The following is a 24,528-nucleotide window of genomic DNA, read 5'->3' as shown; positions in this document are numbered from 1 at the left end:
TTAACTCCTTTCGGATGGACACACATGTGAAAGAAAGACATCTACTTCATTCTTTATAATGATCCTCAGGGGGTGTAAGTTGTGTGGCAGGTAATGGGCTATTGTCATCTCCCAGGCATCCACAAATGCCACCTTGATGCCCTCAAACATCTTTCTCATCACTAAGTCAAGTTGATAGGAATACCAGTCGCTGTTGTAGAGGCTGACATCTCGTGGAAGGGCCTGGACATTGGCGGTCTTTATTATAACCAGTGTGTCTGGACTCCTATCCAGCAGTCGTAGGATTGACCTGCGGATGTTCTGGAGCCTTCGGATGTACACTTCGACTGGGAAAGTGTTGAAATGACACCATATGGTGAGGGCTATCACTGTGTCCTTTCCTCCTTTAATCCCATCCAGTTTGTTTGCAACGAATGGCAGATCCTGACTGGCAATGGGGGCGATTCGGATGGGTTTGCCATGGGCATAGTAATCCACTTTGATTTTGTTGTCTATATCCAAAGCAAGATGAGGACCAGTTTTTTGAGAATTGCCAAGATCAAATTTTCTTAGACCTAAAACAGAAGATGTTACATCATTTAACTTGGTGCTGAATCATAATTCTGTAGATACTAATTAACAGGCATGGAACAGACAAATCACTTGGAAACTCAGTATGATCATTACCCATTTGATGGTCATATACGCATCACTCCTTTGTGTGAAAAAGGTCCCTTTTAAATCTTTCCCCTTTCACCTTAAACCTATGACCACTAGTTTTGGACACCCCTCCCCTGGAGAGAAGACTTTGATTATTCACCTTATCGATGTCCCTTATGATTTTATAAATCTCTTTCAGGTAAACCTTCATCCTCCTACATTCTAGGGAAAAAATGTCCCAGCCTATCCAGCCTCTCCTGATAATTCAAGCCTTCCAGTCCCTTGTAAATCTTTTTTGCACCCTTTCCAGTTTAATAATATCCTTCCTATAGCAGGTTGACTAGAATTAAGTGGAGCATTCCAAATGTGGCCTTCCCAATGTCTTGCACAGTTGTAAAATAATGTCCCAACTCCTGTCCTCAATGCTCTGACCAATGAAGACAAGTGTGCCAAATGCCTCTTCACCACCCTGTCTACCTGTGATGTCACTTTCAAGGATATATGTACCTGAACCCCTTGGTTACTCTGTTTGACAACACTCCCCAAAATCCCCAACACTTTACCAAAATCCAGCACCTTGCATTTATCTGAATTAAATTACATCTGCCATACCTTGGCCCAGTAGCCCAGTTGATTAATATCCCACTGTAGTCTTTCACAATCTTCTTCATTGTCCACTACACCACCAATTTTGGTGTCATCCACAAACTTACTAATCATGCCTTCTATATTCTCATCCAAATCATTGATACAAATGCCAAACAGCAGTGGACCCAGCACCAATCCCTGCAGCACACCGCTGGTCACAGACATCCAATCCGAATAACAATTCTTTACCACCGCCCTCTGTCTCCTACCGGCAAGCCAATTTTATATCCAATTGGCTAGTTCTCCCTGGATCCCATGACACCTAACCTTACTGACCAACCTACCTTGCGGTACCTTGTTGAAGGCCTTGCTAAAGCCAATGTCTACTGCATTACCCTCAGACTGAGCAGCTATGTGAGCTAGCAAAGTCAGTTAGGGTGAGGCTGAGCAATGAGTCAGCATACATATGAACATACGAATTAGGACCAGGAGGAGGCCACTCAACCCCTCAAGCCTGCTCCACCATTCGATAAGATCAGTGCTGATCTGATTATAATTTCAGCCCCACATTCCTGCCATCTGCAATAACTTTTCACTCCCTTGTTACTTAAGAATCCATCTGGTTTTATTTTAAGATATTCCAGGAATTCCCAACACTGCTTTTTGAGGAAGAGAGTTCCAAATTCTCACAAACCTCTGAGAAAGAAACGTTCTCCTCGTCTCTGCCTTTAATGAGTGCCTCTTTATTTTTCAACAGTAAACCCTCCTACAAGAGGAAACCTCCTCTTCACACTCAATGTGTTAATACCTCTCAAGATTTTAAAGGGTTTGATCAAGTCACCTCTTACTCTTCTCAACCCTAGCAGGTCTAATCTCTTTGATCTTTCCTCATAAGGCAACCCACCCATTCCTGGTATTAGTCCAGTAAACCTCTGAACTGCTTCTCATACATTTAAATAAGGAGACCAATACATACTCCAGATGTAGTCTCACCAGTGCCTGTACAGCCGAAGCATAATCTCCGTACTTTTATATTCAATTCCCCTCACAATAAATGATAACTTTCTATTAGCTTTTCTAATTACTTGCTGTACCTACAGACTAGCCTTTTGTGATCCCTCTGCACCTCAGTTTTGCCATGTTGAAATGCTTCTTTCTCATTGGAATGTACCTATTCTGTGTTTTCAGAAATATCCCTTTAAATGCCTATCACTGAACATCTGTTGATCTATCTCTTAAGCATGACTTGTCCTCAACAGGCTTCTAAGGCAGAGAACTTACATTTCCCTCATCCAAATCACTGATGTATATTGTGACTAGCTGGGGCCCAAGCACTGATCCCTATGGGACCCCGCTAATCACTGCCTGTCACTTTGAAAAATATCCACTTATTCCTACTCTATTTCTTCACAATTTCTCAGTCCATGCCAATATATGACCCCAATCCCATGGGCTTTAACTTTGCACACTTCTTTTGGATTTATCAAAACCTTTCTGAAAATTTTAATCCACCACATCAACAGGTTCTCTCATTTATTCTATTAGTTATGTCCTCAAAAAACCCCTTCATAAATCTATGTTGACTTTGTCTAATTCCATTGATATTTTCTAACTGTCCTGTCATCACATCCTTTATAATAGGTTCTAGCATTATTGATCAGATAACTGGTCTGTAGTTCCTTGTTTTCTCCCTTCCTTCTTTTTTAATTAATAGGGTTACCACACTCCAACTTACCAGGACTTTTCCAGAATCTGCTGAATTTTGGAAGATCATAACCAACACATTCAGTATTTCCATGTCCAGCTCCATTACTGCCCTGGCATATAGATCATTGGACCCTAGGATTTACCAGCTTCAGTTTCATTGATTTCTCCAGTGCTATTCTTTTAATAATATTAAATTTCCTTCAATTCCTCCTTCTCATTAGCCTCTTGATTTCTGGGATGTTATTTGTGTCTTCTTCCGTGAAGGCAGAATTAGAGTAGCTTTTTCAATTGCTCTGCCATTCCCTTGATCTCTCTTGGAAATTATCCTGTTTCAAACTATTAGGGACATACATGTGTCTTTACCTTCTTATATACTTATTAAACATTTGCAGTCTGCTATTATTTCCTCTGATTTTCGCCACTGCTTGTCCACCTTCATGCCTTTTAATAAAGTTCCCCAGTCTATCATAGCCAACTCATGCCTCATACTTCTATAGTTTCTTTTGTTTGGATTTAGGATGTTTATTCCAGATTAGACTTCTTCAATATCCATCCTAATAAAGAATTCTATTATATTATGTTCACTGCTCCCTAAAGAGCAGCCTTGGTCACCTTGCAACCATATATCAATAATCACAATCATGTCATACTTAAGTACACCAATTTGCATTGTTAATTCAACTACCTTATTGCAAATGCTTCGTGCAGTCAGATACAATGGGGGTGATTTTACCAGCTCACCACACCCATCCAAGGGCAAGGTGAGCTGGTAAAATTGCAGAAAAGCCGAGAAATCAGGTTCACGCCTGTTTTCTCACCTCTCATCATTTTGCCGGCACCAGATAGTCGGCGTATTCAGCCTCCTGCCCATTTCTGGTGCGAGGCTGAATACATTATTTCAATTTATTTTAAGCGACATTTACACGGATTTAGTGAGCCTGCGATGCAATTGTCCGTGCTCAGTTGCCTTTGCAGTCCTCTCCAGCAAGGATCAGATATGGTCCCCACGATCGGGTCACATACAAAGTTCCAAAACATATTAACCATAATCTTGAATTGCAAACTGACCATTTCACCGGTATCAGCAAATTGAAAAGTGTTATATGTGACCTGAATATAAACTCTAAAGTACCCAGTCACACATCAAATACTGGGGAAGGGCTTAGTTGCATGGAATTACATAAAACCAAAGTGTAAGCAGAAAGTAAGACCACAAAAATGAATGATGAGGCTAATTGGTACTAGATAGTGAAAGGAAGGAACAGTACATTTGAACATCATATTACACAGGGAACTGTACAAGAGTAAGGAAAATTATAATAGGGCAAACTTAAAGGCTTTGTATCTGTAGCATTCAGAATAAAATTGATAAGTTAACTGTGCAAATAGGGACAATGGGGTATGATTTGGTGGCGATTATTGAGACAAGGCTACAAGGAGACCAGGTCTGGGAGTTGAATACTCAAGGATACTCAGTGTTTCAGAAGGATAGACAGAAAGAAGGAGATGATGTAGTTTTGCTAGTAAAGGAAGGGATTAGTGCTGGAGTGAGAAATGATGGCACTAGAGATCAAAATGTGGGATCAGTCAGGGTAGAAATCAGAAATAGCAAGGGAAAGAAACCTCTGATAGGAATAATCTATAGGTCCCCTAATACTAAATCCAAAGCAGGGACATAGTATAAACCTGGAAATAGTAGGAGCTTGTAAAAAAAGGTATGATAATAATCATGAGTGATTTTAATAGGCATAAAGACTGGATCAATCAAATTGGCAAGCGTATCCTTGAGGGAAAGTTCATACAGTGTATTAGAGATTCTATTTGGAACAATATGTTGTTAAACTGACTCGGGAGCAGGTTATTTTTAATTAATGTTATGTAATGAAATGGGATTAGTTGATGATCTTGCAGTAAAGGATGCTCTAGGGAAGAGTGATCAATGTGTGGTTGAACTTCAAATTATTTTTTGAGACCAATAAACCTGAGTCCCATGGTAGTTTTCTGGTGTTAAGTGATAATAATTGCAAAGATAGGAGGACAGATTTGGCCCTAATATACTGGGCAGAAATACTAAAAAGGTAGGACAGTTGATGATCTGTGGCAGATGTTTAAAAAGATATTCCATTCCTTACAACTAAAATATATTCCAGAGAGCAAGAAAGGTTGTAAGAGGTGGAATATGAATCCGTGGCTGAGCAAGGAGGTTAAGGATAATGCAAGTGCAAAAATTAAGGTATACCATATTGCAACGGTCACTAGTAGGCTGAACTTTTAAAGACCTACAGAGGGTTACTAAAAATATAATAAAAGAGCAAAGATAAATTATGAAAGCTATCTAGCTCTAAAGTATAAAAATGAATGGTTAAAGATTTCATAAATATATAAAAAGGAGGAGAGTAGCCAAAGTCCGTTTGAGGACAAGGCTGGAGAGGTAATAATGGGGAACAGAGAAATGGCAGAAACACTAAATCAGCATTTTGCCCTGGTTTTCAAGGTGGAGAACACTAGAACCATCTCAAGAGCAACAGGTAATGCAGAAGTTGTTGAAAAGGAGGAACTTAAAACAATCACCATCACTAGGGAAAAAGTACTGAGCAAATTATTAGAATTAAAGGCAGGTCTGATGGCTTACATCCTAGGGTATTATGGGAAGTGGCAGCAGAGATAGTGGAGGCATTGGTTACAATATTCCAAACTTCCCAGATTTTGGAAATGTTCCAGTAGATTTGAAAATGGCAAATGTAACACTTCTGTTCAAAAAGTGAAAAAGGCAGAAAGTAATTTCTGCCTTTTAATTAATTTTAGGGGTGATAAGTATAGGATGGATGTCAGAGGTAGGTTCTTCACTCAGAGGGTAGTAAGGGCATGGAATGCCCTGCCTGCAGCAGTTGTGAACTCACCAACTTTAAGGGCGTTCAAATGGTCAGTGGATAGGCATATGGATAACATTGGAATAGTTTAGGTTAGAGAGTCATTAGATTGGTTCCACTGGTCGGCGCAACATCGAGGGCCGAAAGGCCGGTACTGTGCTGTAATGTTCTATGTTCTATGAAATGCTGTCAGGCATTGAAATGCCTGTCATTGGGAAATTGTTGCAATCCATTATTAAAGAAATAGTAACAGGATATTTTGAAAGTCAAAATACAATCCATCAGATTCAGCTTGCTTATATGAAAGGAAAACTTGTGTTTGACTAATATGCTAGAGATCTTTGAAGATGTGACAAGCAAACTGGATAATCAGGATCCTGTATGTGTCATGTATATGGACTTCAAGAAGATACTTGATGCGGTGCCACACATAATGTTAATGCACAAGGTAAGATCCCTTAGGGTTGAGGGTAATACATTCGGTTGGACAGAGGATTGGCTAACCAACTGAAAGCAGAGGGTTGGGATAAATGGGTATTTTTCAGGTTGGCAAGCTGTAACTAGATGTACCACATGATTATGTCCTCAGACCCCCAACTATTTACCACCCATATTAGAGGCCTGGATGCAGGGAGAGAATGTATTATAACCATATTTGCAGATGGCACAGAAGTAGGTGGGAAAGTAAGTCACAATGAGGAAGTAAATAATTTGCAAATGGATAGGGATAGCTTAGATGAGTGGGCTAAAATTTAACAGACAGAGTCTAATGTGGATGAGTGAGAGGTTATTCATTATTTTGGTCAGAGAAAAAAAACACATCTTTTCTAAATGGATAGAAACTTCAAAATGCATTGGTGCAGGGGTATCTGGGTGTCCTTGTACAAGGTCAAAAGAGTCCAGTTTCCCCAAACAGAGGCATGAGTCCTGAAAATCGATAACCCCCTAAGCAAACCTCAATAACTCCTCAGAAGCTGCTGTCCCTTCATGAGGTTCCCTTTATTACAAACTTTATTCTACTCCTAGCGTGCTTCTAGCACACCATCAGAATCCAGAGTGGCAGGAGACTTGACATCCTATTCTTATGTACAGTTGAGGCTTGGACAGAAAATTATGACCTCAATCATGGAGCTTATATTCCTAACATCATGTGTTTCATTAAAGTAATTACAGAATCCCCAAAGTTAACCTAGTAAAGTAACTGGGGCTTATCTGGAAAACCCAAATTGCAGCCTTCTTCCTGGGATTGCAACATGATTCCCTCTCTTCAGCAATTCCATTGACTTTTTTCCGTACAGGAGCTGTGGTCCAGTGCACCAGTTGAGTTTGCTGCAACGTTTCTGGATCTACAATGGAATGCTGCAACACTCACAGCAAAGGAGTCCAGTCTCCCCATTGCCGAGCTGTAATCTGCCTAATTTTACTTCAGTAGTTATCATCTTTTGCTTGTTTGCCATGAAAATAAAGTTGATGTGGAGTTTTTACTGGGAATAACCTTGGATCCAAAGGCATGAATGTCAAGAATGGGTGAAAATGGCCTTTAGCTGCCTCCAGTAAAACATTTCCCCTGCGGAATTTTCCCAGCACATTCCCAGCACTTACCTCTGTATTCACATTCAGGGAAGAGTAATTTTCCTGGGCACTACACAAAACTGGATCAGCGCAAAAGTAATTCATAAGGAAGATTATATCAAAAAACATATTAGAAAAAGCTAAACATAACCTGGTACAAAGGCTGTCAAATATTCAAACCATTGGCGTATAGTGGAATCTCCAAATATATGAACTTTTTTCCCACGGAGACAGTTTGTTATATTTGCAGGTGTGTTGAAGCTCTGAATGTTACAGCTCGTTGATACCCATTGGTCCTGGTAATAAAATCCAGATGGTGAAAGCAGAGGCTTCCCGGGGACACATTTTCCGAGGCTGGGACCTGGAAATACAGAGAAAAGCATTTAAATAAACAAAAACCATGCCCGTCTGTCTGAAATATCTGTCAGCCAAGGTTTTTCCCAATTGGTCAATCACAATTTCCGGAAAATTCCAATAGGCCTTCGATAGTTACCAAAGACAGACTGAAACGTAAGAGGGAAATAGTTACATGACAGTATTGCGAGAAATATTCTGTCGTTTCTGCAGTGAGGTCTGGTCACCAAAGCATAAGAGAAATTATTAAGTCCTGACAATGGTGCACCGAAGGAGCTAGTAAGAGAGCTGGTAAGAGAGGAGCATTCAATGATGGGAGGCATGGTAGCACAGTGATTAGCACAGCCGCCTTACAGCGCCAGGGACCTGGGTTCGATTTCTGGCTTGGATCACTGTCTGTGTGGAGTCTGCACATTCTCCCCGGGTCTGTGGGGGATTCCTCCGGGTCCTTCGGTTTCCTCCCACTGTCCAAAAGATGTGCTGGTTTGATGCCTTGGCCATGCTAAATTCCCCCTCAGCGTACCCGAACAGGCACTGAAGTGTGGCGACTAGGGGGCTTTCACAGTAACTTCATTGCAATGTTAATGTAAACCTACTTGTGACACGAATAAATAAACTTTTTAAAAGACTCTAACTTGAAAAGTGAGAAAAGCTGGCCTCCTGAGCTTTGAAAGGAACTGATTAAAAAAAGAATGACACAAGATGTATACAGATCCCTGAAGATTTAAGCACAGAAGTTAGACTGACACTACAGTGCGTCATAGAGGGAATGCTGCACTGTTGGAGGTACTATCTTTTACATGGACATTTAACCAATGTCCAATCTTTACTTGCAGACAGTATAAAATATCCCATTATCTGAAAATGTTGGAAAGGGGTTCTCTCCAATGTCCCTCACCCAAAATCAGAAAAGTGATTATGTTGTCATTTCTGCATTGTTGTTAGTGGGTTATTGCCATGTACAAATCAACTGCACTCTTCCTGACAAAAGTGGCCACATTGTAAAAGCAGTTCACTGGTTGTAAATTGCTTTGGGACATCTCGGGGGGAGGCAGGCATGGGGGGGCGGTGGGGGGGGGGGGAGCGATTCTCCCAGTGCACTGTGGGCTGAGAGACTCAAGCAGAGGCCATGTAGTGGGGAAGCAATATGGGGAAGGAGGAAAAATTGGGGTTGGCGATTAGCTGGGAAGGGTTGCAAACAGGGGCAGCGATTGGGGGTGGTGGTGGCCACAATCAGGGTGGGCTGTGATCGGGGCACCATTGGGGTGGGTGCAGGTGGAGATGTCCAGGAGAGTGGGGGAATGCCAATGCTCCCATTTTTACATTGTGCAGCGGAAGATCATGGCACATGTGCAAAAGCGTCCCCTGGCAATCAGCAGCCAGCTTCTGTCCATTTCCCCAACTGGTGTGAATCACACTTTGCCTAATTTGTTTCTCTAACCGTGATAAAATGTGACCTTTTCTCTCTCTGAAAAAATGGATGCCATTCTCTCCCACGTTCACACTCATTCAGCACTTAGAATCCTTTTGGTACGATTTCCCCCACTGTCTTTGACTCCAAAAATCCCAAACAAAACAAGGAATACAGATCTTAATCCCACAGAGAGCCCCCAGTTGTTAAGACCCAGCCCAGAAACTCCTAGGTATTTTGTGAAGTTAGAAAGACCATCAGTTTCACATTGAGTGTTGGCATTGATGAGTGTAAGATGTTTCACTCCAGGCATGACTCAAATGACCTACAAGGAAGCTTTTATCATCCAAAATTTATTTAAAAACAGAGTATAATAAGGAAAAAGCAGGAATTTTACTAATGATACAGTTTAAATGACACAACATAATTCTTAACAGCTAATTTTCTCTATTGTTCTTATGTAAAGCAAGTATACACCCTTCTTCAGACTCAGGATAAACAAGTATGCTCATGGGATGCTGGTTTTATAGTTTGGTAACAACGATGGATAGTGAACCTGACAGCAGTTTTGAGGCAATGATATGTCCTCCAAACAGCAAACTCTCAGAGAGGTAAATCCAGACTCTGGCAGCTTCCAAAAACAGCCACCAAGACAACAGGATCTCCAGCTTCAGAGAGGGGGAAAAAGCACTGCTGCCTCTCTCAGCTTCAATCAACTTCTCAAAAAAAAAGACTAAAATTGGAATGGTGTCTGAAAAATAGCTGTCCCCATTCATATCAATAATCCTAGCAATTATCCCAAATCAAGACCTAGTCTGCCATCCACTGGGAACACGTAAAGAACAGAAGATGCATTAGTTCAGATTAAAACCACCATGATGTCAATTACACTGCTTCAGTAACCATAAAGGATATTGGCTACTGACAATACAGTGCTGACAAACTCCTACAGACTGCTATAACAAACTACAGAGAAACATGATTAAAATACATTGTTTAATGGCACAGTATGGTCACAGAAAAATTCTCCGAATTTAGGTGTAAGCTCCCGGATGTTAGTAAAGTGGACTTAGCACAGTCAAAAGGGCTGTGTGTGTGCCATTGTTGTTTATGGTGCCCAGGTCGATGCTGGGAGGTCCATCTGGTTCTGTTCCTTTGTTTGGACTTCATATCAGCTTGAAACAACTAAGTGGCTTGCTAGGACATTTCACAGGATAATTGAGAGACAACCACATTGCTGTCTGGAGTCACATGTAGGCCTGGCCAGGTAAAGACAGAGGATTTTCTTCTCAAAAGAACATTAAGGATTACCATTATCTTCTTCCCAACAGTCAGTTGCAGAAGATACAAAGGATCTGGGTGACTGCGTTAACATGGTTGCCCTCCACGAGACTGGTAACTGTGATTCAATGGAAATCTAAACAGGCCTACCCTCCTGCTGTATGATTTGAAAGATGCCAACATGTTGCTGCTGCGCCAATGAGAACAAATTGTTCATTGTTCTGTTGCTGCTAAAAACTTCCCCTTTTATAGCAAGTTCCAGCTTTAGAGTTTAATATAGTATCTGGATAGTATATAAAGATATATTATCTAAGGATATAGATAGTATATCTTTTATATACTATCTATAGTATATTAAAGTCTATTAACATAGTCTATTGTGCTATTATGATTAGCACAATAGAGGTTTAGCGTGTTAGAGGCCAACGTTCTTTTTATTTGGCCTCTAACACGCTAAACCTCTATTGTGCTAGTCATTATCTTAATTTCCATTTCTCTTACCTGTTTGAGGTGAAGGCTTTACAATTACATAACTGGCACCATTGGGTAATATAGGCTTCTTGATATTGACCTCACTGAAAATAGATTATTATTGTTGGTTAAACAATTTGTATCCATGAATTGTAAGAAGTGAAATTATCATATAGCAAAATAAATTAGGAATACAGGGGCACAGTCAGTGAATCAGCCCTCCCGCGGCCTTTAGCCATCACATATCCAGGGTTGTGTCCTTTGTGATTAAACTCCCAGCCGGTGAGCAACAGCCTCTTTGGGTTGGTCTCAGGCAAAGCATTGATTGGCTATGTCTGTGAACAGCAAGTCCCATTGAGCCAATTTATAATCAGGGCTTAATCAAATTGGCTTTGACAAAGGGTTGTGTGGACGCTCTCCTTACAGGTGCTGCCAGACCTGCTGAGATTTTCCAACATTTTCTCTTTTGATTTATATTCAGGGCTTCTTTCTCCACCAAAGGAGAATTTTAACTCCCTCAGCCTGATGAACAAAAGATGAAGTGATGCACTTTCCCCGATATACAATCCTTTGTCTATTTCATTCTGCAATTCTCTTGGATGGGAAGCACTTGCCTGATTCAAGTCTGAAATTTTGTTGTGATCCCATGGAGTTTGGAAGCTTTTTAAACAAGAAATGAAAACTTCCAGTTAATAGTTGAAAGGGTGGCCTGGCAAGATTTTAAACCTTACTGTAACAAGCAGACTGAAAGTAGTAATGACTAAACATTGGCCCATCATTTCCAGGCTCCCCATTGGATTTTGATGCTCAAATTGTACTCAAATACTCAATTGTATTTTGGATTTGGGGGGGAACCCCAAATGTGTCCTGGGGAAATCCCTTAAGGAATTCCAGATAAGGGTTTACGCAGCATTTTTCAAGATGCACAAACTTCTCCTGCACAACTGCGCTGCACTGGGGAACCAACCAACAAAGCAATGTAAATTGTTAAAGTTGGATGGTCCTGCTGGTGTTACGCTAATATTTACTCTGAACAAGTTATATCAAATAAAACTACTTCTAATTTCAGCGTGGCTATTTGAAATTCCTAGACAGGGTCCGGCATGGGACACTGCCAACATACTGAGAACCCCAACAACTGAGTCGGGTGGGGGGGGCGGGGTTGCTGGTGGTTGGATCAGTAGCTGGGGTTGGGTTGGCTTGGATTGGGTTGGGTTGGGTTGGATTGGGTTGAGTTAGATTGGGTTGGGAGAGCCAGGACGGTTCAGCAGGATGGGTCACATTGCGTCAGGAAGTGAATTTGGATCAAGAGGGAAGCGGGTCAGGCGAGGGAGGGCGAGATGGCTCGGGAGGGACTGTGTTAGGTCGGGTCGGGTAGGGTTTTGGGGAAGGTCAAATGGGCGGTCAGGCTGTGTCGGGATGTTCAGGTCAGCGGGTATCGGTACAGGAAGCGGGGGTCAAGCTGGGGGTGTTACAAATTAGGTCAGAGGTTGCATGGGTTGGTTTGGACAAGTCAGGTGGAGGGACTTAGAGTTTTGCCTGTGGGTTTGTGGGGAAGGGGAGGGTGTGAGCATTGGGAAGAATCCCATGTGACTGGGTATCAATGAGGAGGGGGAAATCCCATGATGGAGAGGTCAGATAAGTTATTACTGTTTCCGTAATTTAAGCAAATCCTGTTGAGGTTTTGAAACCAAAGTAAGTCAAAAAAAATGAGTGTTTTAAAACAATTCATGAATTGTTTTAACCTCACTGCAGTAGTTATTGTTTCGCCTGAAGATGTATCCAATGAGTCAAATAAAAGTATCATGCTCTTTCAGTTGAGCATTGATATAATTTTATGGAAGTTATTAAAGCAGCTGAAGATAATTGTACAGCAGAGAAATGAAATGCTTGTACAGAATGTGGCAGTGTGAAAGTGGCATCCTTGAGAAAAGAACACTGAAGGATTAAACCATGAAAACACACTGAAAGATAGAAGTGGCCCTGAATTTAAACAGGATGAGGTGAATTCAATTATTCTGCACCACAATTCAGATGTTGGGCTGGTGGAGACTTTCTTCACAGATTTGGACATTTAGGAGATACAGGCAGGGAAGGGAATGGAGATCAGGGGGTCAAACCTGAACAGAGCATTCCAAGGACTGAACTGAAAAGTGGAAATGCTGATGACAATTTAATGTCTGACTTTGAAGAAAGTAAAGGAAGTCATTGAATGCAGAGGGTAAGAATTGCTCTGACCAAGAACTCCTCCTTGGATTCCAATTTACAGCGATCGGCTATTAGACAGCTTGCCAGCAGTCAGCAATGCTGTTTGTGACAAGATCACAGTAAGAAGTCTCACAACACCAGGTTAAAGTCCAACAGGTTTATTTGGTAGTAAACGGCACTAGCTTTCGGAGCGCTGTTCCTTCATCAGGTGAGTGGACAAGATCAGCCAGACCAAATGAATAACGATAAAAGCAAAATACTGTGGATACAGGAATCTGAAACAAAAACAGAAAAAGCTGGAAAGTCTCAGCAGGTCTGACAGCATCCATGGGCATGATGTGGAGATGCCAGCATTGGATTGGGGTAGGCACAGTAAGAAGTCTCACAACACTAGGTTAAAGTCCAAGAGGTTTATTTGGTAGCACAAGCTTCTGGAATTCCACTCACCTGATGAAGGGGCGGCGCTCAGAAAGCTCGTGCTAACAAATAAATCTGTTGAACTTTAACCTGGTGTTGTGAGACTTCTTACACAGCATCTATGGGGAGAGAATAGAGGCAACATTTGGAGTCTGGATGACCTTTCATCAGAGTTGAATTGTGAAGTTTTTCTAGACCAGGTAATTCTAGACCAGGGTCTCGATTTGGACAACGCAATACAGATTTTTAAGAAGTAACATGTGTCCTTAGTGTCCAGGGATGTGTAGGTTAGAGGGATTAGTGGGTATAATATGTAGGGATATCGGAGGTAGGGCCTGGGTGAGATTGTGTTCGGTACAGACTCGATGGGCCGAAGGGCCTCTTTCTGCATTGTAGGGTTCTATGATTCGATAACATGTAGATGCAACACCATCGTGCAATCCCCCACATGGCCAACTGTTCAGTCGCTCCCATTAACAGATGCTGCTATTTTACCTTTTGCTGTTATGAGCACTCTTCATCCCTTAACGACACCATTGACACATCCCTTTGTCTTACATCCATGACAACTTTGTTAATATCTCCTTTGTCCTGACCTCTCCTGGATCTCCTACTCTGCTCCACCCCTTTTCCCACTATATAATTCTTTACATTTCTACTTCTCTTTAGTTCTGTAGAAGGATCATTTAGAGTCGAAACCTCGGACAGATTTAACGCACAACAGCCATGAGTTGCACGTTAGCAGGAGGAGGAGAACTCCCCGCCACCCCCCCCACCCTGCATTGTCCAGCAATGGGTTCTTCTTGTCTCGCCATTGTCAACGGGATTTCCCATTGAATGTACCCCTCGCTGCCGTGAGACCGGCAGTGTTGGTGTGCCATCAGAGGAACTGGAAAATCTCGTCAGCGTAAATGTCTGGAAAGTTCCGGCTGTTAACTCTGTTTCTTTCTATAGATGGCTGTTAAGGTGTTTGTGAGATTTTGAATATACAAACTCATATAAAGGGGACATTTACCTAGACAACTGGGCAATGTGAGCTGGGTGCTTGATAGAATTAACAAACCCGCTTGCCTAAAACTCTTTAGAGTAAAGGTCATGTTAGGGGTGATCTTGATGAATATGAATGGATTGATATATTTTAAAGTAAGATACTTTTAAGGGATGCTTTTTAGAAAAGATATGAGGCCCAATTTTACCATCAGGCGTGAAAACTTGTTAAAATTGGGCATGAGGTGAGTATCGCGATCCACGTCCGCCTCTGCACTGGTTCCCCCTTTACCAAGGGCCGAAAATGGCCGCCATCGGGACTGTACTTGAAACGGATGTGACAGCCATTTAAATGCATTTGCAGGCATTTAAATTGACTTAATGGGCTGCACGCCCAACTTTACCAACACTTCCCCTATTACCACTGTGTTCAATCACCCAGAGTTGGTGCAAAACATATATGCTCCACAAAAGCCCAATTTGGGTGCTCCAGTTAGTGAGGAGATAAGTGCCCAGCATCTGATGGTACTCTGCCTGAGATCGGTGGGAAGGGAAGGGGATATCTGCTGCCACTCTGCCTGAGATCAATGAAGGGGTAGGGGGGGTCCGCTGCCAATCTGCCTGTGATCAGTGAGGGGGAAGGGGGGGGTCCGCTGCCAATCTGCCTGTGATCAGTGAGGGGGAAGGGGGTTCCGCTGCCACTCTGCCTGTGATCAGTGAGGGGGAAGGGGGGGGTCCGCTGCCACTCTGCCTGTGATCAGTGAGGGGGAAGGGGGGGGTCCGCTGCCAATCTGCCTGAGATCAGTGAGGGGGAAGGGGGGGTCCGCTGCCACTCTGTCTGAGATCAGTGAGGGGGAAGGGGGTGTGCGCTGCTACTCTGCCTGTGATCAGTGAGGGGGAAGGGGGTTCCGCTGCCACTCTGCAGGTTGCTGGAGGAGCTCCAGCTCAAGGTAGATGAGCTGGCCTCTGAGCTACGGACGCTGAGGCTCATCAGGGGGAGAGAGGGTGCCATTGTCAATGGGGAGCAAGTGACATCCACCCCCCCTAGACTGGCTAACTCTAAGGGTCAGGAACAAGAGGGGGCTGCTGAGAGGAGGAAGGAGGGTGGGGAGAGGAGGCCTCAGCCTCTCAATCTGCATAACAGGTTTGAGGTGCTTGCTTCCAGGCTGGACGAGGACGAGGGAGGTGAGGTTGGTGAGCAAACTGCACACGGTACAGTGATGCAGCAGGCCATAGGCAAAGAGAAGGGGAAAAGGAACGTAGTAGTGATTGGGGATAGTGGGCTGAAGGGTATTGACACTGTCCTTTGTCACAATGACAAAGTGCACAGAAGGGTGTGTTGTCTGCCTGGTGCTCGGGTCCGGGATGTCACATCTGGGCTACAGAGGAACCTGGAGTGGGAGGGTGAGAATCCGGTTGTTGTGGTACATGTGGGTGCCGGCGACGTAGGCAAAATGTGAACTGAGGATCTGGGGAGGGAGTATGAAAAGCTGGGAATGGAATTAAAGAGTAGAACCGACAAGGTAGTTATCTCTGGGCTACTGCCTGAACCGAGTGCAGACGGGCGTAGGGTAGATAGGATTAAGGAAGTGAATGGGTGGCTCAGGGATTGGTGTGGGAGGAATGGGTTTGAATTTATGGGGCATTGGCATCAGTATTGGGGTAGGTGGGACCTGTTCAGGCGGGATGGGATTGACCTGAATCGTGCTGGGACCAGAGTGCTGGCGAATAGAGTAAAGAGGACTGTAGACAGGGCTTTAAACTAATTAGGGGGGGAAGGGTGTGAGGGTAGGTGACGTTACGAGGTCTAAAGTTAAGGATAGGGTACAGGTAAGGGAAGAGGCCGAGGATGTCCCAATAATAAAGGGAGTAGGGGGCGTGAGTATGGTTGGTGGCGTTACGGCAAATAGGGTCCAGGTGAAGGCTGGGATGAAGGCACTTTATCTGAATGCACGAAGCATTCGGAATAAAGTGGATGAGTTGGTGGCGCAGATCAGCACAAATGGATATGATCTGGTGGCCATTACAGAGATGTGGCTGCAAGGTGACAGGGACTGGGAGCTGAATGTACAGGGCTATCAAGTGTTTAGGAAGGATAGGCAGGAGGGAAAAGGGGGGGGGTGTAGCTCTGCTGATTAAGGATAGCATCAGGGTGGTAGCAAGGGATGATATTGGAGCCAAGGAGCAGAAAGCGGAATTGTTGTGGGTAGAGATTAGGAACAGCAAAGGGAGGAAGACGCTGGTGGGTGTCGTCTATAGGCCCCCGAATAATGATCTGGAGATGGGGCGGGCTGTTAACGCGACGTGCAGAAATGGGACAGCCGTAGTTATGGGGGATTTCAATCTACATATAGATTGGTCGACCCATGTTGGACACGGTGGGCTCGAGGAGGAGTTCTTGGAATGCTGCCGGGATAGTTTCCTCGAACAGTGTGTGTTGGAGCCGACGAGGGAGCGAGCTATCTTGGATCTGGTGTTATGTAATGAGGCGGGTAGAATTAGGGACCTTGTGGTGAAGGATCCTCTTGGGGAGAGCGATCATTGAATGGTGGAGTTTCTGGTGCAGATGGAGGAGGAGAAAGTGGGTTCCTGGACACGCGTCCTTTGTTTGAACAGAGGGGAGTACGGTAGGATGAGAGAAGAATGGGCGAATGTGGACTGGGGGAGCGCGTTGGAAGGTAGGTCTGCTGAGGAGCAGTGGAGGATCTTTAAGGAGATCTTTCTTGGTGCTCAGCAGAAATTTATTCCGATGGTTAAAAAGGACAGTAGGAGGAGAGGTAATAAGCCGTGGATAACGAAGGAGGTGAAGGAAAGTGTTAAATTAAAAGCGGCGGCGTTTAGAGTAGCTAAGAGTAGTGGGCGAGAAGAAGATTGGGAGAGGTTTAAATGTCAACAAAGATTGACAAAGAAGATGATAAAGAAGGGTAGGAGAAACTATGAAGCTGGGCTTGCGCTTAATATAAAAAAGGATAGCAAGAGTTTTTATAAATATATAAAAAGGAAGAGGCTGGCTAGGGTGAACGTTGGTCCCTTAGAGGATGAGAAGGGGGGACTTAGTGGTAGGGGATGGGGAAATGGCTGAGGTCCTGAATAACTTTTTTGTTTCTGTCTTCACGGAGGAGGACGTGAATAATTTGCCGGGTGTTAGAGATGGAAAGGTGGTAGGACTGGAGGGTCTTAATGACATTACTGTTACTAGAGAGGAGGTGCTCGACAGACTGGAGGGACTGATTGTGGACAAGTCGCCAGGACCGGATGGAATGCATCCGAGGGTTCTGAAAGAAATGGCGGAGGTGATAGTGGATGCCTTGATGGTTATTTTCCAGACGTCGCTGGATTCTGGGGAAGTGCCGGAAGATTGGAAAGTGGCTAATGTTACGCCGTTGTTTAAGAAGGCTGCCAGGCAAAAGGCAGGGAATTATAGGCCGGTTAGTTTAACGTCTGTTGTAGGTAAAATGTTAGAATCCGTCATCAAGGAGGAAATAGCGAGGCATCTTGAGAGGAATTGCTTGATAGAGCAGACGCAGCACGGTTTCGTTAAAGGGAAGTCGTGTCTGACAAATTTACTCGAGTTCTATGAGGATGTGCCTAGGGCGGTGGATAGAGGAGAGCCGGTGGATGTGGTCTTCCTGGATTTTCAGAAGGCGTTCGACAAGGTACCTCACAAGAGGTTATTACAGAACATCAGGGGACATGGAGTTGGGGGTAGGGTGTTAGCGTGGATAGAGGATTGGTTGTCAAATAGGAGGCAGAGAGTAGGGGTCAATGGGTGCTATTCGGATTGGCGGATGGTGACTAGTGGAGTGCCTCAGGGGTCGGTGCTGGGGCCTCAGCAATTTACCATTTATATAGATGATCTGGAGGAGGGAACCGAGTGTATGGTGTCGAAATTTGCTGATGACACCAAGATTGGAGGAACGGCAAATTGTGCGGAGGGTGTGGAGAGTCTACAGAAGGATCTAGATAGGCTGGGCGAATGGGCCAGGAAATGGCAAATGGAATTTAATGTTGGCAAGTGCGAGGTGGTCCACTTTGGTAGGAATAATGGTAGGAAGGATTATCACTTACGTGGTGAAAAACTGCAGCAGGCGACGGTGCAGAGGGACCTCGGGGTCCTTGTGCATGAGTCGCAAAAACCCGGCTTGCAGGTGCAGCAGGTGATCAGGAAGGCGAATGGGATGCTGGCCTTCATAGCGAGGGGGATTGAATATAAAAGTAGGGAGGTCTTGCTGCAGCTGTATAGGGCATTGGTGAGGCCGCAGCTGGAGTACTGTGTGCAGTTTTGGGCGCCGTACTTACGCAAGGATATTTTGGCCTTGGAGGGAGTGCAGAGGAGGTTTACTAGGCTGATACCGGAGTTGAGGGGGTTGAGCTATGAGGAGAGGCTGAATAAACTAGGCTTGTACTCGTTAGAGTTTAGAAGAATGAGGGGAGATCTCATTGAGACGTATAAGATGATGAATGGGATGGATAGGATAGAGGTGGAGAGACTCTTCCCGCTCAGAAAGGATAGTAGGACTAGGGGATACAGCCTCAAGATAAAGGTGGGGCGGTTTAGAACGGAGTTGAGGAGGAACTTCTTCACTCAAAGGGTGGTGAATCTCTGGAATTCTCTGCCCGTTGAAGTGGTGGAGGCTACCTCGCTAAATATTTTTAAGACGCGGGTTGATGGGTTTTTTGATAAGCGAGGGGATTAAGGGTTATGGGGAGAGGGCGGGAATGTGGAACTGAGCCACGACAGATCAGCCATGATCTTATTGAATGGCGGGGCAGGCTCGAAGGGCCAGATGGCCTACTCCTGCTCCTATTTCTTATGTTCTTACTCCCAGTTTCAAGTCTGCCCAGCAATTAGAATCAAAATGGTAAAATAGGGCCTGTGGTTACATTGCAAAGTCTGTACTGTGTACCATGACACTACATTTTGCTTAAGCTGTATACCTCACATCTGAAATTATGTCTGCACAATGAGGAGTAATTTTGGATGCAATGTTGCAAAATATTGTGAACGATACGAAGTTTGGTGACATTTCCTATCAGGACAAGGTGTGGGAGGAAGGCAGTGTTGTGTCCAGTGTGGGAGTAAGACCATCAATAACAGGTTTAATTCAATGAAGTGCATCCATCCATGCCACACTCACAGCAATGAGCTACTATCGAAATGAGTTTGAATTGGAGATAAGGACATAACACCCTGACAAATTATCATTCACACGCATGAGATTGGTGAAACTACCCTCGTCTCAGGGATGTGAGGAAAGGAAAGGAGAATGTGAAGTCACGTACCTTTGGAAAAAACGTTTCTCTTCTGTCGTTAAGAGTTTTTGTTCGTAACCTCCCATTGCATGGTTAACTTGAGCAGAGCAGGGAAGCCGCTTTGGTTTGTAACAGAACCAGGGCTCCCCGGCTCCAGGATCAGTAAAGTTACACAGTGGTTTAGTTTGAGGCAAACAGTAATTACACACAGTGGTCTCGGTGGTAGCTCCTGATTTAAAGGTACTTTTAAAATACACTCTATCTGGCCGTTCCTTGCGTAGTCTTTCAAGTGCTTGGATTCCTTCACTGGGATGAACCAGGGAAATGGACACTTCCACTTTCCCTGGCCAAGATAAATGAAAGTTTATATAGTAAATTCCATTTTGATTATCTATAACTGTTCCAGCTGAACCAGCTTTTAAATCTGGGCTGTGGATCCGGCCTTGGAGATAGTCACCCCCATATTTCTTTGGGCGCCCTTCAAAATCATTCATTTGCAGCATCACTTGTAGCTGATCTCCAACGTAGAAAGTCTTTGTAGAATTTAAAATTGCAAAACGAGCACGTGCTGGGTTGCTGCTTTTCAGAAAGGTCACAGCAGGGTCAGGTGGACTTGGCCATTGGATCATTTTCATTAGGAATGTGCCCTCTGACCTTTCTTCGGGGGTGAAGCTGTGATTCTGGTAGCCACATTGCAACAGTCTGTCTGTCCAAAAAGATGTTTTATGCTGCTGTGGTTGTACTTTCATGGAATAATGTTTTGGAGGTGGGTACCTCTTCCAATTTGCCTTCGTTCCTGAGGTAAATCCCTTTATGTACTGTGGAAAGGAGCAACTTTACAAAATAATGTAGTTTAATTTCATATTCGTTTTCCAAAACACACTCATCTCCAGCCGGAAAGGAAGTGGTGATTTACAAAGGAGAAATATACTACAGTGCAGACACAGTTGATGCCCAGGGTGAGAAGGAGAAGATTGAAATCAGAAACATGAAACTGCCAAGTGATAAAAAGAAATCAGCGAAAATCACAGGTTTTTCAGTGAGTGCCGGCTGCAAAAGGGGAAAAAAGATTGAGCCAAGAACGAAGGAGACTAAAGCAGTCCAATAGGAACAAGCTGAAATTGTGATTTTCTCGAATCATTGGGTGTGTGCTCCTTGGGGAACAGGCCTAGTTAAAGTGATGGAGGGATGAAGGACAATGGGGAATTTGGAACCAGAAAACCAGCAATAAGGATGGAGTAAAAGCCGTTGAAGTCAGAGACAAAAAGCTCAAGCCATTCAAAAACTCATCAGCTAAGGTTTCCTCTTGGCTGTAGTGCGCAGGATTCCTGACCACATCTACCACATTTCACCATCTCGTTCCCTGGTTCTCCTATGACAATTGGCCACCATATTAGGTTCATATAGAAAGCTGGTGAAGGATAGAACTGGAGTCTCATCTTTGTGCACTTACCAGCTTTTATTTACAGAGACACCTTCTGACTATTGTGAATTTTTCACTTGTGCTCCCTCATAATCAGACATCTTCTAAACAATAGTTTGCATTTATGTGGAATCTTTATTGTGGTAGAACTTCCCAGCGTTTTTCACAGAGGCACTGCAAAGCACCAAGTTACATTAAGGAAAATAATCCCAACTTCTCTTGTCTATCTACGTTCTGCGTCCCTGAAACCACTGAAACAATTTAACCTGTCCTCTTGATTTGGGATTAGATCAGTGATGGGTCAGCAGCTTGAGGCTTCACATTTCCACATTTCTGAGGAATTGAAGCTAACACAGTATTTCTTTCCCAATGTTCCTAAATTCTGCAGAGCAGGAACACTCCATGTTGAATCTGTGGTTGGTGCAAGAGTTCACTGATCTCAACTGGACAGCATTAAGAATGGAACAATCAGCCTCAGCAAATGTGTGGGTTTAGGAAGGAAAATACCCAATAATCAGTCAGTGCCTCCAGCTCTGATTGCCCTCACTTTGCTGGGCATTGGCATTTCAGCGACAGACACATTAACTCATTTGAAGTAATCTTTAGTTGCGTAGGTTGTCAACATTTAATGTCGAGTTTCAAACAGTTTAAAATCACAGTTTATTGTGAATAATCTTTTATCATTCTACACACCTTTATGCGAGGAAGTTTCAGAGTCAGCATCATCAGCAGCAAAGCCGTCACTAACAACACACTGAAAAGAATCCGGACTGCAGACCAGGAATGGGGTGAATCTTTTCTTGTTTGTTGATTCATACTTGGTGCTCACAACTCACCAGTGTTAGCAATCTGTCTGATCAACCCCTGTTCCTTAAATATAATGACAAAACAAAGAGAATTACCAGAAGAAATCTGAAAACATTTGCATCACCGTAGTTCACATACGGTTTTCCGTTTTGTTTGTACGGAGACAAATTTAACAATCAGTCTTGCAGCACCATATTTGCTGCTAGCAATTCTGGGAGGAATTACAACCAAGGTGCTAGGTAAGTAAATGAGATATAATTTTGATTTGATTTGATTTATTATCATATGTATTAGCATACAGTGAAAAGTATTGTTTCTTGCACATTATACAGACAGAGCATACCATTCATAGAGAAGAAAATGAGACAGCACAGAATGTAGTGTTACAGTCATAGCTAGGGTGTAGAGAAAGATCAACTTGACGCAAGGTAGGTCTATTCAAATGTCTGATGGCAACAGGGAAGAAGCTGTTCTTGAGTCGGTTGGCACGTGACCTCAGACTTCCCGACAGAAGAAGGTGGAAGAGAGAATGTCCGAGGTATGTGGGGTCCTTAATTATGCTGGCTGCTTTGCCGAGGCAGCGGGAAGTGTAGACAGAGTCAATGGATGGGAGGCTGGTTTGTGTGTGGGATTGGGCAGAGCAGGAGCCATACCAAGCTGTGAAAAAAACCAGAAAGAATGCTTTCTGAGAAAGGAATAGCAATGTATCCTGATGGCGCTTGGGTTATGATGGCCATGGTGGCCACGGGGGATCATTGGTGGATCCCCCCAGTGGCTTTGTGGAGGCTGAGCTTCTTTATTGACTGAGCCAAGGCTCACCCAATGAGAAGCAGTCAGCTGGTGCTGTAGGTCCTGATGTATGGACTGTCTAACTGCAGGCACGGCCTTTCACTTTGGTGCACAAATCAGGGTGTTTGCTGATGGGGAATTGGCATTTGGCTGAATCATTACACTGGCGATGAGGAGAATTTTATTTTTTCCATCTCTCCCTCCAGACTGAGATAACTCCTCCAAGGCCTTCAGTGTTCCTTCTCCAAATTTAGATTTATTTACAAAGTCAGCTACAATCAGGCAGGTACTTCCTTGTACAGATTATAAACCCAGAGTGCCAGTAACCCTGACAACCCAGCTATATATACATGCAGGGCTCCCTAATTGGACAAGCCATTACTGCCTTAATCAGACTCCCAGCTATACTGCAGTTCGCCAGTCACTGTCTTATCCAGGGTAGGCTGGAATTCCCACTAAACTGGATAAGGTGCAATGTCACAGGTTAACAAAGCTAGAATTGGAACCCTGTGGCTCAGAGGCAACTGATCAACTTACAGCTAACACCCTGATCTTAGCAAAGTAGCTGGAAGGAATAATGACTGCTACAACATCTAACAGAGGCAGCAATCCCACCTAACGGGGAGTTCATTTGGCCAGTTACTTGATGGAGCAGGAGGTGGGCACATCAAAGGGCTCAGGCGCACAGAGGTCCTCCTGAGGTGAGGATTGAGCTGTCCCCAAGCCAGATGAGGGGCCTTGGGGTTCGTTCATCCCAAGGCTGATGGAGATGCATCAGCAAACCCGAGGAGTTGTGGAAGGTCTGTCAGCAGCCATGCTGCCACTGGAAGGCTGTTTAGGGAATCCAGTAGAATGCTGTTGCAGAAGGTGGTACCGATACAGCTCAGGGATCTGTCCTCATGGGTGACAGGGTCCAGGCCATCTTGGAGATTCTACAGGCGAGTGTGATTCCAACATCCAGGAAGCACAGCGTTCGATGGCCATGAGTGTCGGGGCATGTGGGAGACATTGCTGGCCATGCTGGGACTCTCACTGGCAGTCTGGAGACATGATGTGGATGTGCCGGTGTTGGACTGGGGTAAACACAGTAAGAAGTCTCACAACATCAGGTTAAAGTCCAATCAATTTATTTGATAGTAAACTCACAAGCTTTCGGGGTTTGCCTCTTAGTCAGGTGAATGGAGAGTTCTGGCCTCAGACAGAGCATATAACAGCACACACAGTTTACAGATTACTGATTAGAATGCGAGTCTTTACAACTAACCTGCTATTCAAGTCTTAAAGATGCCGACAATGTGAATGGAAAGAGCATTATGCATAGGTTAAAGAGATGTGTATTGTCTCCAGACAGTACAGTAAGTGAGGTTTTGCAAACCCAGGCAAGTCACGGGGGTTACAGATAGTGCGATATGAACCCAAAATCCCTGTTGAGACCGTCTCGTGTATGCGGAACTTGGCTATAGTCTCTGCTCAGCAACTCTGTGCTGTCGCGTGTCATGAAGGCCGCCTTGGAGAATGCTTACCTGAAGGTTAGAGACCGAATGCCCGTGACCACTGAAGTGTTCACCAACAGGAAGGGAACAGTCTTGCCTGGTGATTGTCGAGCGATGTTTATTCATCTGTTGTCATAGCATCTGCATGGTCTCCCCAATGTACCATGCTTCCAGACATCCTTTCCTGCAGCCTATCAGGTAGACAACGTTGGCCGAGTTGCAAGAGTATTTACCGTGTACCTGGTGGATGGTATTCTC

The 24,528-nt window shown here is 44.0% G+C and overlaps 1 protein-coding gene across 1 annotated transcript; it reads right to left on the bottom strand.

Annotated features, from left to right (window-relative positions):
- LOC145353519 (NXPE family member 3-like) lies at positions 1-21,997 on the bottom strand. Its single transcript, XM_080204327.1, has 5 exons — positions 21,875-21,997; positions 19,789-20,567; positions 10,924-10,997; positions 7,528-7,737; positions 1-554 (listed from the first exon to the last, which is right to left on the bottom strand). Exons 1-5 carry the CDS (start codon positions 21,995-21,997, stop codon positions 1-3), a joined length of 1,740 nt encoding a protein of 579 aa, XP_080060453.1.
- Positions 21,998-24,528: the final 2,531 nt, after the last annotated feature.

The sequence above is a fragment of the Carcharhinus amblyrhynchos genome, chromosome 15, assembly GCF_965287045.1.
Source record: "Carcharhinus amblyrhynchos chromosome 15, sCarAmb.v2.hapA, whole genome shotgun sequence".
In the NCBI taxonomy this organism is placed as follows: domain Eukaryota; kingdom Metazoa; phylum Chordata; class Chondrichthyes; order Carcharhiniformes; family Carcharhinidae; genus Carcharhinus; species Carcharhinus amblyrhynchos.
This window is presented reverse-complemented; position numbering and strand designations above follow the sequence as displayed.

What these genes read in the sequence shown, in the direction of transcription:
- LOC145353519 (XM_080204327.1), bottom strand. Translation starts at nt 21,997, where the DNA reads ATGAATCAACAAACAAGAAAAGATTCACCCCATTCCTGGTCTGCAGTC. An exon ending in GAGAAACGTTTTTTCCAAAG is followed by an intron (nt 10,998 to 19,788) that starts GTACGTGACTTC and finishes ATCTATTTTCAG; the next exon opens with TGAGGTCAATATCAAGAAGC. An exon ending in TTTGACAGCCTTTGTACCAG is followed by an intron (nt 555 to 7,527) that starts GTTATGTTTAGC and finishes CTTCTGTTTTAG; the next exon opens with GTCTAAGAAAATTTGATCTT.